The sequence below is a fragment of the Podarcis tiliguerta genome (genome assembly GCF_965153285.1).
Source record: "Podarcis tiliguerta genome assembly, chromosome: 3".
Taxonomy (NCBI): domain Eukaryota; kingdom Metazoa; phylum Chordata; class Lepidosauria; order Squamata; family Lacertidae; genus Podarcis; species Podarcis tiliguerta.
The window spans coordinates 87,070,017-87,084,993 of record NC_139536.1 but is presented as its reverse complement, the minus strand read 5'-3'; the positions used below and the strand labels follow the sequence as shown (position 1 = coordinate 87,084,993).

The 14,977-nt window shown below is 45.4% G+C and overlaps 1 protein-coding gene across 1 annotated transcript in view; it reads right to left on the bottom strand.

The window, feature by feature from the left end:
* HMGCLL1 (3-hydroxy-3-methylglutaryl-CoA lyase like 1) overlaps positions 1 to 14,738 on the bottom strand; it is a 58,966-nt gene extending 44,228 nt beyond the window's left edge. Inside the window, exons 1-3 of the mRNA XM_083431726.1 lie at positions 14,503 to 14,738; positions 5,112 to 5,189; positions 4,441 to 4,548 (exon numbers count right to left, since the gene is read on the bottom strand). Coding sequence (XP_083287852.1) covers positions 4,441 to 4,548; positions 5,112 to 5,189; positions 14,503 to 14,619 — 303 coding nt within the window. The 5' untranslated portion in view covers positions 14,620 to 14,738. The remainder of the gene's footprint in view (positions 1 to 4,440; positions 4,549 to 5,111; positions 5,190 to 14,502) is intronic.
* Positions 14,739 to 14,977: the final 239 nt, after the last annotated feature.

Here is a 14,977-nt window from a genome sequence, read left to right as displayed (position 1 = left end):
TGGAACAACCTTGTCCTCTGTTCTGATTCAGCTTTCCCTGACCTGGTGCCCTCCAGATGTTTGTGGACTCCAACACCCATCAGCCCCTGCCAGTGTAGCCAATGATCTGGGAAAGTGGGAGCTGTAGTCAAAAACAGCTGGAGGACATCAGGCTGGGGAAAGATGGAGTAGAACATGAGCTGGAGTAATTTATTCTAGCGTAGTGAGCTAGGCAGTGTTTTTAGTGTGAGCTTCTAGGAAAATATGGAGAACACAAGATAGCAAGACAGTTCACCGGGTTTGGCAGATTTCCCTCCTTTGCGTGGGCCAAACTATACAACTATACATTATGACAGAGATGCATGAATACAATGCCATACCCCTCAACTGTCCCGGGAAAACACCCCGTTTTGTCACGCAACAGCATGGTAGTCATTTTTGGCACCACAATCTTGCCCCAAAAAAGTACTTTGGCCATGGTCTTGCATGGGTCACTCACCCAGGAGCATGGCCTGGAAGACGTGCATCCCAGTTTTTGACCCAGACATGTTAGAGAGTGTGCAATTCCGCCCCCTTTTTCAGATAGTGAAGGCGTGGTGATGTTGACTGGGACCACTGCATGTGTGCTGCGGGGGTTGATTAACTCTTCCTGAAAACCAGGCATTGGCAAACTTGGCCCTCCAGATGTTCTGGGACTACAACTCCCATGATCCCTAGCAAACAGGACCAGTGGTCAGGGATGATAGGAATTGTAGTCCCAAAACATCTGGAGGGCCAAGTCTGCCTATGCCTGCTGAAAACTGTTTTAAGCACTGCATACAACCAAGATTTCAAGCTAAGACCAGATTTTCTCCTGAACTGTTCTGAGTCATCATGCTTTATAGCTGGGGGGTCAAGGGGCTTGCCAGCCCCATGATCCCTCATTGCAAATGTCTGACAATGCTGCATGGCCCCTCCTGCGCTGCCCAGAGCTGCCTGATCTGCTCTTCGCCAGCTGTTCCTCCCGTTAGGCTTCCCAGTGATTGGTTTCATCCATTGTTTGCAGTTCAGGGTATTAGGCAATAAATCTTGAAATACTTGGATGGGAACCTCATGAAAGGAAACCAGTCACTGAGAACGTCCTCCTTTGTGCAATCATGTTATAATTTCGCAACAGAGCCCTGTAGACACTGGTTTGGCTTAACGGGGTGGGGCTTTTTCTACAAGCGGCACTCTATCCATCTTCTGGCGGCAGAGGTTTAAATAACCAGGTGAACAAGAATGATTCCAGATCCTGTTCTCCCTCCCTCAACCCCCTAAAATGCAAAAAAACCAAAAACGTTTTGGATCAACTTAAACTCTCCAGGTCCTCCAACTTTCACCTGATATTTGCCGTTCTTGGCCTCCATTCTGAAAAGTGAGATTGAGCTCTAGAGCGCAGTCTGCAGCAGCAGCAGCAGCCGTCTCTTTTAAGGTGGCTTTCATCTCAGGCAGGAGGGCACTGAGGTGAGTTCTTTTAATTTAAGATAGATTACCATGGCATCAGCTAAGATCACTAATATGCTTTCGGAGGTCTGCTTAGTTGCTGCGAAGTCTGGGGCTGGAGAAGAGCTCAAGGGGCAGGGTCTGTCATATTCTCTGCTTTCAGTAGGACTTCCTTGGCCTTGTCGGCTGTAGCTTCCTGCATCTGAGGTCAGGAAGAAGTATCTTAGGTTTTTAGATGGGACAAAGTAACCATGTGCTTTACCGCCATCCCTACCTGCCACTTTCATGTTGTGCCTGGGTTTTGAAGATTATTCGGGCTTTTTATTAAAGCAGCGGTAGATAACTTCTATTCTGCAGGACTATTTAGGCCTGCTAGTCATCCCCATTTGGACTGTGGCATTGTTTGGTCCAAACCAAGTTCTGTATTGAAGTTTTAAGAGTAGAGCAACTGACCTAACTGTATGCCAGGAAATGGAACTCTTGGAATTCCCATATATTTTCCCCATTTTAGGAATATTTGGGAATGTAGAATATCCCTCATGGGAGCAACACACCAGAGACACCTTTGCAGTAATATAAGTTCAAGCTCCATCAGTGTAGTGAAAAACCGGTGGCCTGCAAAGCCTTCATTATTAGAAAGACAGATGTAGGCATTTCCATCTGAAAGGCAAATTGCCCTAGTAGCTTTATACTGTATACAAATTTTTAAAGTCTGTTTTTCTTCAAATTTGGCACACTGAGGAAAGAGTTGGGATACAGGTGCAGCTTGCATTTTAGCTCTGCATTGAATGACGCAGCTGTCAAACTGCGCCAATTAAGTAACTAAGACACCAAATTCAGGCCACAATCTTCACCAACAAACTACCTAAATTCAAACCCATTCTGGGATCCTAATATAGTTAACAGACACAGACCTACCTAATTCAAAGGCCGTTCATTGCTTGGCAACTTTATGATAAAAATCAACATTTACTCTATAGATTAATCTCATGAGGGGTGAGGACAGGAAACTAACACAGAATCTCTCTGTGGCATGACACACACTACTAATACTAGGCTCTCCCCAGCACAGTGAAACACCAGGAATATTTCTGTTTCACCCAATTAACATTATTGATACGGAAAGGGCTGCCAAGTCCCATTCAGTCCAGGAAATTGTCCGAAATAAATGAAGGCTTTTGGTATATTGAGGATCACTTTGGTCAATTACTTGCTATTATAAGCTTACTGAAGACAGATGGATTTGATATCTATAGCGGCTGATTGCTTTTGCACCTCCACTGAATGAACATTTAATTCTTATTCCAACTCATTGGGCCAGCTGATTTAAACCAGGCTCTGCTCCCTTGTTGCTACAATAGTAAAATGTGAGATTTGACATCAACTGAGCACTAGAGGCTCCATGGAGAAATATGGAATGACAACAGTGGTGTCTTGCCAGCAGAAGACCCTGAGTTTAATGCCCATCATCTGCAGGTAGAGCTGGGAGACACTCCCATGTGGAATGCTGAAGGACCACTTCTGGTCAGTGTAAACAAGAATGAGCTTGATGTGTCATGTGACAAAGGTATTTGAGAGCAGAAGCAGTAAAGGAGTCTAGAAATGTTGTGAAATGCTGAAAAGCTGCAGAATCATTTAGCATACTGAATCACTGTGACTCATCTTGAGGATGACTCATTCTCTGTATAAGTACAGTCAAACCTCGTTTTGCAGACGGGATCCATTCCGGAGGCCTGCCCGCAAGCCGAAAGCGACGCATGTCGAAGAACGATTTAGTGCTACTGTGCATGCGCAAGCGGCAAACCTGGAAGTAACCCGTTCTGGTACTTCTGGGTTTGCTGCGGACGTTCGCTGAAGTGGACGCAAGTGGAAGCGGATGCAGAACGAGGTTTGACTGCATTTGCTTGCAGGAAGACTCAGTCAGTCTGTGTGTCTGTGAGTGGGGGAGCCTGTGCTCTGTGAAGCTTGTGCTCAATGGAGACTGTTGATGCGTAATGTGTGACTCAATAACTCTGTGTATGCTCTGAAGCTCTGAAGGAGCGTCTCCACCCCCATCATTCTGCCCGAACGCTGAGGTCCAGCTCCAAGGGCCTTCTGGCGGTTCCCTCATTGCGAGAAGCAAAGCTACAGGGAACCAGGCAGAGGGCCTTTTTCGTAGTGGTGCCCGCCCTGTGGAACGCCCTCCCATCAGATGTCAAAGCGATAAACAACTACCTGACATTCAGAAGACATCTTAAGGCAGCCCTGTTCAAGGAAGTTTTTAATGTGTAACATTTTAGTGTATTTTTGGTCTCTGTGGAAGCTGCCCAGAGTGGCTGGGGAAACCCAGCCAGATGGGCGGGGTACAAATAAATTATTATTATTGTTGTTGTTGTTGTTGTTGTTATATCATCTGTTCACCATGCTGTTATTTGCAAACAAGTTCATTTTAATTCAGTAAAGCTTTTATTCTTTTACCTAAGAAGACTCTGTGTTATTAATTTACACTGCACGTAATGATGGACCAATTGAGCCAGTATGGTGTAGTGGTTAAGAGCACTGGACTCGTAACCTGGTGAACCGGGTTTGCGTCTCTGCTCCTCCACATGCAGCTGCTGGGTGACCTTGGGCTAGTCACACTTCTTTGAAGTCTCTCAGCCCCACTCACCTCACAGAGTGTTTGTTGTGGGGGAGGAAGGGAAAGGAGAATGTTAGCCGCTTTGAGACTCCTTCGGGTAGTGATAAAGCGGGATATCATATCCAAACTCTTCTTCTTCTTCTTCTTCTTCTTCTTCTTCTTCTTCTTCTTCTGACTTGGCATAAAGCAGCTGCTATGTTCCTCTGTCCTGAGTGCCCAGTGTGGACAAGGCAGGGCAAAGTCAGGTGGGAGGTGACTAGCAGGTATAAGGCAGAAGGTGTAGGGGGATGATGGTTCAGAAAGACATTCCTGCTATGGGGAATCTACATAGCATAAGAATGCTGGATCCTTCTGTACGATGCGTTTTTCATTTTACCTACCTGAGGTACCCATTTCGAAGAAACAAAGCTCGTCACTTCTATGACAGGCAAGCCTGTTTTGGAAAGTCGGTTGATGAATTCAATTTTGACATCTGTAGGGACTATAGCCTGTGGGAAAGTAAGGGGGAGACCTGTATTGGTACAAAATTTAGCATGTGGCAAAAGTGTTTTGAACAACAAAAACAGGTATTTTTAACGCTATAAAATAAAAATGGCAGATATCGCAGATGGGTGCTATTTTTTTTTTTTCCAGGCAAAAGCAAATTGGCACACCTACAGGGATATGAGTTTGACAGGGAGGTGAGGAGGTCAGGGCAATGTGAGCACACCAGCAGTGCCCCTGGCCCCAAATTTGTTCCCATGATGCCCTCGCAACATCCAGGTACATGGTAACAATGAGTGTGCTGGGAAGCCAAGTCTGTGGTGGCCCCTGCTGCCTGCCAGTGCTCCTGGCTACAGCTTCCCCCTGCCTGCTGTAGAAATGCTGTAGAAAGATATTAGAAGCCCTCCATAATCAATTAACTACACATGTGTTTGTGTGCGTTTGAAACCAAAGTTCATGCACACACTGAAGCACTTCAGCCATACGTATTTCAGAAGATCCATTTCATGCTTTAAACTTCCTGGCTTTCATGCGTAACTCAGCCCTTCAGCTCACATTGTCCACTTACCTTTTCATTCTGCAATCCATCTCTAGGCCCGACCTCTACTATTTTAACAAATTCGGGAAATCCACTTGTCAGCAGTTCCTGAAACAGAAAAGTGTGTAAATAAATAAAAGATAATTTGTGCTAGGGCTCCCACTCTGGGGCACTGCCCCAAAGAGTTTTGTTTCAAGTACTGAATTCGTTCTGGAGGTCCGTACTTAACCTGAAACTGTTCTTAACCTGAAGCACCACTTTAGCTAATGAGGCCTCCTGCTGCCGCTGCGCCACCGGAGCCCGATTTCTGTTCTTATCCTGAAGCAAAATTCTTAACCTGAAGCACTATTTCTGGGTTAGCAGAGTCTGTAACCTGAAGCGTATGAAACCTGAGGCGTATGTAACCTGAGGTACTAGGGATGAGTCCAGGAGTGGGCAAGTTATAAAAAAGAAAAAATTCTCAGAATATGTGCAGAGTGCTTTTCAAACCACCAATAATAACCACAAGGTGTTCCCACAGTGTTAGGATTAAAGAGTAGATATTTGTCAGGAAACATGTGGGCCCAGTATAATTTCCCCACCACCACTACCACTTTGGGAAATTAAGAATAATTATTCCGTGATTACTCAGATAGATCATACCTCCTCCAAAAATAGTTTACACAGCCAAAACACATATTTGTTAACTTATTATTATTATTATTATTATTATTACTATCTAAAACTGACTGCTTTGCATGGAGAATGCCCCAGGTTCAATCCCTGGTATCTCCTGTTAGAGACCCCTATCTGAAACTTTAGAAAGATGCTGCCAGCCAATGTAGACAACAGTGAGCTAGATGGACCAATGGTCTACCTCTGCAAGGCAGCTTCTGTGTACCTAAGGCTTGGTGACTGGTAGCACCTGTGGCAAATCTGCTCCAGAGTTACCAGTCTAGAGGGGATGCTTGGCTATGACCATCTGTTTTGTTGGCAGGCTACTTTGAGAAGTGTGGTTTGGCCAATGACACCTCACTATCATTCCTTTCTTTAAACGTCCCTTCAGGAAAAACCCATTTTCAACCATTTCCTTAGACCAGAGGTTCAGAACTTGAAGTTCTTCAGATTATGTCCTATAGGCCCCAGCCAGCATTGTCAATGAAGGAAGTTGTAGTCCTGGGACATCTGGAGGATCACAGCTTGCCTTATATCAGAGTTTCCCAAACTTGGGTCTCCAGCTGTTTTTGGACTACAATTCCCACCATCCCTGACCACTGGTCCTGTTACCTAGGGATGATGGGAGTTGTAGTCCAAAAACAGCTGGAGACCAAAGTTTGGGAAACCCTGCCTTAGACAGAAGCCAATTGGGTAGGGGCGGGGAGAGAAACTAAAACTGTGATGGCCTGGAAAACTGATTCAGAGTCTGAACCTGAAGAATCCCAGCCTGCACAGGAGTCCCCGCCTCCAGGGCCGGCTGAGCCGGAGCAGGGCCTTTAATCTGAAGGGCCCGCACCTATGCCAGATCCTCAGGAGCAGACACCAGATGAATCCACTCTGGCTCCGGAGGTGATTGAGGACCCGTTGCCTGCAGGTGCTCCTCTCCGAGCCCTGTCAGGGGAAGGTGAGGTTGCCTCTGGGTCCAGTAACCCTCCAGCCTCTCCTGAGCTGCAGAGGCTCAGGGCAGAGAGGCGGAGGGAACTAAGTTCTCTCAGGAGGAGTGCTCGCCTTAAGGCCAGGAGAGGTGAATCACCTGTAGGCCGGGACCACCCCTGGCCTCAGAGGAGATAAAGGCCAGTCAGGCCAGTCCCAGGTTGCGGGAGCAACATTGCTGGAAACCTGTTCCTGCCAGCACCCTGACCTGCTCTTCAGGAGTTCCTGACCACGCCCGGCTCCTTGCCTTGGACTCCGCTTCGCCCTTGACCGATAGCCTCCAGACCCTCGACCCAGGACCGGACTCAGACCACACCGCACGGTAACCCCCCCAGGACCAGCACAAAAAACTTGGGAAATTCAGAAAGAAAACGAAGATGGGCATATGACAAGTAAAGATTTCAGATTTGACTAATAAGGCTATCCAAAGAATTCAAAGAGCCATAGGGTAGAATTAAGCTATTGTGAAGTAGTTACCACAAATAACCAAGCCAGTATGCTAAATTCAAACATGTCACAAATGAAGGGAGTTGTAGTTCAGCATGTGAAGGACCACAGGTTCCCTTCCCTCTCCTCGACCAGAGCAACGTGAGCAAGCAGACTGTAAAAGTTGCTGTAGCATGGTCAAACATAAGGTTCTTGCTTCAATATCTGAAGCTCTAGCCATTTAAAAGGTCTATGCCTTCATAACTATGACCTTCATTTCATTAAGTCCCAATTAACCATGGAAGTATCAATGAGGAGGGGAAGATTTGTGCAGACAGAAGACAAGACTTGCAGCACAGGTGCCTGGGTAGGAGTCAGGAACTGCTTTCTGTAGGAGAGGACACTGACAAGCGTTGGGAAATAACTGGGGAATATTAGTTAATCCTGAAGTCCCACGTGTGTGGGAAACTACAAAAGAATAAACTGCTGACTGCCTGAAATTCAAAAGAGCCGGAAAAACCCCCAGCAGAGTTTAAAACAGAAATATGTGCAGAGTTTGCAAAGTGCTGAAAATATAGGTTGTTGGAGCTCAAAATGTCCCAGTATTAAGTGCTCTCAAATGTGCTCCCCCACCTCTACCCTTCTCTGAGTGAATAGTCCACAACCTTAAGTAAGTTTAAATGCTTTACTTACAATAATCAGAGCACTGTTCAACCCTACAGCAGAAACAACACAGGGAAGGTACTCCTGGTTATAAAATACATTAGTTGGTCTCAAACATGTGGTCTGAGTCTGGAGCCCCAGCCTCAGATGTCTGCTCAGTTACGTGGTTCAAAGTGAAGAGGGGGGAGAGAGAGAGAGAGAGAGAGAGAGAGAGAGAGAGAGGAAGAAGCCTTACTTCCTACCTCCCCAAAAGTGAGGGAGCATGACCTAGCCATGCCTTCTTTAGCAATTCACAGCTCTATAATCTTTAACACCCTTAATTTACTAAAAAGCATAGGCATGCACTGTTATGTTTGACTGCAAAATCTTCCACAAGTGGAACTCTCGAAATGCACACAACCAAATGCATCATTGTTTACCCAAGGCACATATTTTGACATGGCTCACACTGGGGGGCTGGGGGCAGGTGTCTTAAATTTTTGTCTCTAGAATCTGAAGGGGAAATGAGCCTCACAACACTGTGCCTTTGGGTATATCTCTCGCATCCACCATCGTGGGTGTCACCTCCCTTGCCACAAACTGCTTTGCAAGTTAAATTAAATCCCATGTAGTAACATCCTTCAATGACTGCTAAAGTACAGTTAAAAAAAAAAATCCAGTACAGTTACTATGCATTTATGTGAGCGGTGTAAAAAGAAATGGGAAACAGCTGCACAACATCTCTGATCACATACGGCATCTGGCAGGCTAAACCTTCCTTGGACCAAGCTAGGCCCACACTTGCGGAGAACATAAACCTATTTTATTTAAATATAAAGGCAAAACTTTCACATCTGCTAAATAACATCCCCCACCCCTTTCGGAAAGTGCTTTTTCTTATAAGTGGAAGCCCTCCTGACAAAAGGGCATTGCATTTTGAGGTTTTCCATGATTATCAGATAATTGCGCTTACAAGGCAAATGCCACATTCGTGATATAAACACATCTGTGAAAGAAGCAAGAGGATCTGAAGTGTGCTAAACGTATCATACTTTAAACAGGATGCGTTCAAAACGTGCATAAAGCTTTTATTGTCATAATAATTTTCAACCGTTATGAGCCAAATCTTGTCACATTGACTGGCACAGGCACACACCCGTAAACCTGCGTGTACAAGTGGAGTCAAAGGTCAGGAACATGTTATTGCATATTGTAGGGGGTCACCAATGTGATGCATTCCAGATGCTGCTAGACTACAACCTATAAATAAAAAATATATCCAATATTCTCTCATCCAATGGTTGTATCCAATGGTAGTCCTACCCAGAGTAGACCCACTGAGAAACAACACATGCTGTATATCTAATGGACATTTAAAGCACATGACTTTAAAGTATTGTGGGAACTGTAGTTTAATGGTGCTAAGAACTGGAGCCCTCTGAGAAGCAAATACAGTTCCCAGAATTCATTAGATGAATCCATGTGTTTTTAATGTGTGTTGGATATTCTTAAATGGAGTGGATCTGCAGTGGAATCAAAATGGTGGAGCCAGTGTGGTGTAGTGGTTAAGAGCGGTAGTCTCGTAATCTGGTGAACCGACTTCGCGTCTCCACTTCTCCACATGCAGCTGCTGGATGACCTTGGGCTAGTCACACTTCTCTGAAGTCTCTCAGCCCCACTCACCTCACAGAGTGTTTGTTGTGGGGGAGGAAGGGAAAGGAGAATGTTAGCTGCTTTGAGACTCCTTCAGGTAGTGATAAAGCGGGATATCAAATCCAAACTCTTCTTCTTCTTCTAGTTCCATTAATTTAATGGGTCTACTCAAGTTCTAGATTGAAGACAACCTCAAATCTTGCTGTGCTGCCCCTGAACTTCTCACTGCTCAGGAAACTGGAGTGTAACACACTAGTGCCTGTAGGATCAGAATAGCAGGAATTTCTTACACAATATTAAATAACCTCTGTTCCTTGAAAAGCTCAAAGCGGCACTCAAAATTTAAATACATAAACATCAAAATGTACAATTGGCAAAAGTAGAGAACAAACCTGAGGAAAAATCACTCCTGTCAACCAGAACTTAAATTTTAAAAATCGCATTTAAACTTAAGCCAGAATTTAAATATGAAAATTAAAAGCTAGAGGAAATGTCTTTTAAGAAAAGGTCTTAATTTGGCAGTTAATGCTGCACAAAGCTGTTGTCTGATGGGCTGTCAATGTAACATTTCTTCCTAAATTTGATCCAGCAAAAATGCATGTCTGATGATTAAAGATAATGACTGGTTATTGAATTAGGTATTAGCTCTGTGAAGTGGTGAGCACTATGGCTAAATTATGTTGACCATCAACAAGGAAACAGTTTACATGAAAGTCTAAGAGCCTCAAGCATTTTCCATTTATCAGGTGTTGCCAAAGAAGAACAAACAGCTTGTAAAACCAGCCATTCCCACCCTCCCCCCAAAATAAAAAAAAGTACTGCCATGTAAATCGGAAAGTAAATTTCAGTTCCACACCCCTCTTCTGCTACCTCATTTGAGCAAAAGAGAAAAGCACTACCAGGGCCTGTGATCATGTTGTTTGCCAAATACTTCCATGAAAACATTCCCCTACACACACACGCATGCTTAGTTATAAATTGATGAAAATAGAGGTTTATAGCAGAAAAATGCCAGTGACCTTTAATCATGGAATTACAGCCTTCTTTAAACTTATCCCAACTGTAAGCGAATAAAGCAAACAAACTTGAGACACCCACATGCAGAAACAAACAAGCACATGCAGCTGCCTGCTAATCACTTCCTGGGATGTGAGATCTGGCATTCAAGGAAATCAACAGATGATCCACCTCATGGGGAAGGACCATCGCTCAAGGTACAGCAACTGCTTTGCATGCAGAAGGTCGCAGGTCCAATCCCTGGCATCTACAGGCAAGGCTGCCGGAAACCCTGGAGAACCATTGCCAATCCAAGTAGACAATACTGAACTAGATGGTCCAAATGCCTGACTTGGTGCAAGACGGCTGCTTCTGGTCCTATCATCCTTGCCCATCACGGCTTGTAAGGTCAAGGGGGTGGGTCAAGGAAGCGATTAATGCCTCATTGCAGGAGGGGTAGTGCTGCCCCTTCCTTGGCCTCTGGGGTAAATGGACAACTACTACCCTACCATGAATGTCCCTTTCCTGGGCAAAGTGATTGAGAGAGTGGTGGACAGCCAGCAGTAGATGGTCCTGGATGCAGCAGTTACGTAGTCCCATTTCCATCTGGCTTCAGCACTGACACACCACTTGGTCACCCTGATTACCATTATCAGGAGATAAATAGGAGAGTGCGTCACCCTGTTGATTCTCCTAGATCTCCCCACAACTTTCAGTAGCATTGACTATGGAGTCCATACAGAGCAGCACTGCGAGTTTCCAGTCAGGGACATTGGGTTACAGTCGTTCTGCTCCTTCCTACAAGACCACTCCCAGAAAGTAGTGTTAAGGGACTGCTGCTCAGCAGGTCCTGCAGGGTTCCTAGCTATTGTCCTCCTAGTTATTCAACGTCTATTTTTTAAAAAAATCACTGAGATGAGTCATTTGTGGATTCGGATGGTGGTGTCACTTGCATGAGGATGACACACATTCCACCTGGCTCAGGAGAGGCTAAGCATGGGATGGACCAATAATCAACTCCAGCAACTTGGATCCCGGAATTAGGGATATGGCCTGTTCTGTAAAGGATGACACTACTCCTGAAGGAACAGGTGGGTAGTTTGAGGATAATTCAGTGCCCAAGCTCATTCACCATCTAAATGGACTAAAAGCTTGTCTACACTTCTGATTGTCCCACTGCATTGCCCCAGGAAAACCCACTATTTACTGTTGAATCAAAGCAAACATCAATTGGGTTTTCAGTGGATTAACATTTGCCCCCAAGGAAAGCAGTGGGTCACATCCCAGTCCCATGCTTTCTAGGCACAGAATAAGCAGAAGTGTGAACCCCTAAAATAGCCTTGTTCTAGTAACCTCATGACTGGATTATCGCAAGGTGATACAAGGTGTCAGTTTAATAAACATTTCAATTATATTTTTGATCTGTTGTTTCAGGATATTTGTTTCAAGGTATGATATTTTAAATGTTTCAATTATTTTGTGATTGGTTATATTTTATTATCCTTTAAACCTCCCCGAGATAGGGGTGGGATATCAAAATAGTATAACAGAACAACAACAGTAACAATGATGGAAGTACTACAAGAGTATACACAAGAAGAGAAAGAGAAAAATAAATATGTGGGGACATAAACAGATAGCAAGTAGCAGCCTGAGAATGAAAACATGATGGAAAATACACAGCAATAAAATGGTTCCAAAGATCTAAGACTTTTAGCAACCTTAAAATTAAAACCATACTTTTTAAGGACATCTAATGGTAATAAACTGATTACCAGAAGTAATAATGGCTTCTAAAATCCATTAGATCAAAACACTTCTGAAATAATAGAACGCTCCAAGGGATATTTGCCAATTTGAAAACTACTTAATTTGGAAAATTAAAGTCCTCCAAGGACTGAAACTCATCAGGAATGTGTACATAAGAGGAAGCAGATTTTCCTCTGATGTTTAAAGCTTGGCTTATCTCTGTTTTACTTCCTTGTGTACCAAAGAAAACCTTCTGCAGATCTTCTAAGGGCAAGTTCACACACACACAATCTATATATCTATATATGGTGTGCCTCTAAAGTGCTTTACAGGTACCCTAAAAATGTAAAGACTCAATGTGTGTCAAAACAGTCCATTACAGAGCTGAGCCAAAATGTCCAAAATACTTTTTTCCCCTGAGAATATTTCTAGATTATTCTTTTCCTTACTTTCTGCCCCTCTGGAAAAATCACTTTGCATAGTGTTCTCTAAATTCTCTTTTTTGTGGAGTCCGCACCACTGAGGCCACTTGAGCCTCAAACAACAGCAAAGAATCCACAAGTACCTCCAAGCTACATGCCCACTCCTTCAGAGGGAGTGTAAATCCATCAAGAGCAGGCAATCTCCCATCCACCCAGTCTAGGAAACCACCCACTAACAGTGTCTCCATTTTACCTGGATTGAGCTTCAGCTTGTTGGCTCTCAACCTTAAAAACATCCTCTCTATACCAAGCCAGTGCAGACTTGCTGCCTTATATCTGCTTGTGAAAAGGGAGAGGGCTTTGGGTTTTTGTTTTGTTTGGGTTTTTTTGCAACTTTATGTCAGTCGATATACCCCTTTCTACACAACTCAAATGTCCCAAAAGCTATGCACTTCTGTCCACCCAAAGGTTAGACCTTTGTAACTGGAGGCTTGGATTTTTCAACAGATGTTTTCTATATCACAATGTTCATATTGAAGAATATTCAGTAAGGCAGAAATAATGATCCACACCATATGGCAATCCTGTCCCATTAGCTAATTTTGGGAGGAGCTGTCAAAGTGGCTTTACTGACATTATAAGAGGTGACAACACACCGGGAGCAGGGTGGATAATGACTACTCTGGGCTTTAGCTACCTGCACAGTGCAAGAGATAAAAGGAAAGTATAAATTATAATTGTCTCTCAGAGATGAGTCAGGAAGTGTGGCTTCCTGACTGCTTTGGGATAGCTGGAGTATACATGGTCCTGCTCAACTCAAAAGAGGACTAGCTATCAAACAAGAGTAGTGACCTCTGGCCCATATCTCGCCTGGCCCAAGTCCCAATTTGGCCTGTGGGTCCGTTTCCCCCAAACTATGACCATTTACCTCCAAATGCCTAACATCCAGCTTGCACTTGGGAAACTGCACTAGAGTTTTTGACAGGTGCATGTGCCAACCTGATGCCCTCCAGATCTTGCTAGGCTACATCTCCCCTAATTCCTGACATATGGTCATGCTGGCTGTAGCTGATGGGAGCTGGAGGCCCACAACATCTGGAGAGCCACAAGTTCCCCGGCCCAGAAGGTGAGGGGATGCAGTGGTTATGGCTGCTGCCTCTGCTTCCTTGCTCATCTCAGTCTCTCTGGCTGGGTGGCACACCAGTGAAGACTGGGCCTGCTGGTCCCCAATTCAAGCTGCTGCTGCCCAGAGAGACTGGCAAGTGATCAGATAGGCAGCAAGCGGCCACTTCCAACTCTGCTTCCTCCTCCTTACTGGGGGGGCAAAGCAAGAAGCTACCACGCGATCCAACAACTGCACTGCCCAGAGGGAAAGCACAGGTGAGCGTTTAGAAGCAAAACTAACAGCTAAAACAAGAGAACCTAATGGTGTCTGTTTTATGGAAGTATGGAATTTTTTTCAGACTATTTAAACAAATATTATAGTATGATGAATTCACAAGCAGGATTTGAACCATGAGCAACAGAAAGAATGAGACATTATTGTATAATGGTTATGATATTAAAGCGTGAAGACAGGGTGAATAAAAAAAAACCACCATGGAAAATGGGATGGGAAGTCAATAAAACAAAAGAAAAATGTATTATGCAATTTTATGTGACATTTGTGGAAATTTAATTATATGTATGAATGCAATATAGAGGAGGCACCTCCAAGTCCCAAGTAAGTAGGGACCCCCACCCACTTGACGGGGCCTAAACCATCCATGGGGGCTTTCCCACTAACTCGGTGGTGGTCAGGGTCAGGGATCGGGTGGGTCCCCCCAAGAGGCAGGGGTGGAGGGGTGAGGGCACCTGCTGCCCTACATCACCGCCGCCCCCGTCCCTGCGTGGCGCTCAGGTACCTGCCCGGGATGCTGCAGCGCTGTAGGCTGCGGCGCCGCTTCTCCGATCCACAGCTGCTCCTTGAGGAGATGCTGGTAGCTGAGGCAGTGCTTCAGCGCCGACGGCATGTTGCCCATGGCCGCTGCTTTCTCAAGGTCGCCCGCAGCGCCGTCTCCTCCCCCCGCGGCCGCGGCCAGCCATCGCCGCTGCCGTCGCCGCGCAGAGACCCGCGCCGGAACCGAGGCCCGGAGAGAGCGGAGGCAGCGCGCCCGTCTCAGCCAATCGGAGGAGTCGCCGTCGCTAGCGGCGGTGCTCATTGGCCGAGAGGGGCTGCCGGGAGTTCGCTGGGTCGGCGTCGTGATGCTGATGCTGCGGATGCGGATGCTCAGGCAGCCTCAGCATCCTTCGCCAGGTAACGCAGCTGGGGGATAAGCGCATCCCAGCAAAGGCCAGGCTGTGCTCTCCACCGCGGAAGCCGCGAGGGGTTGACGAATA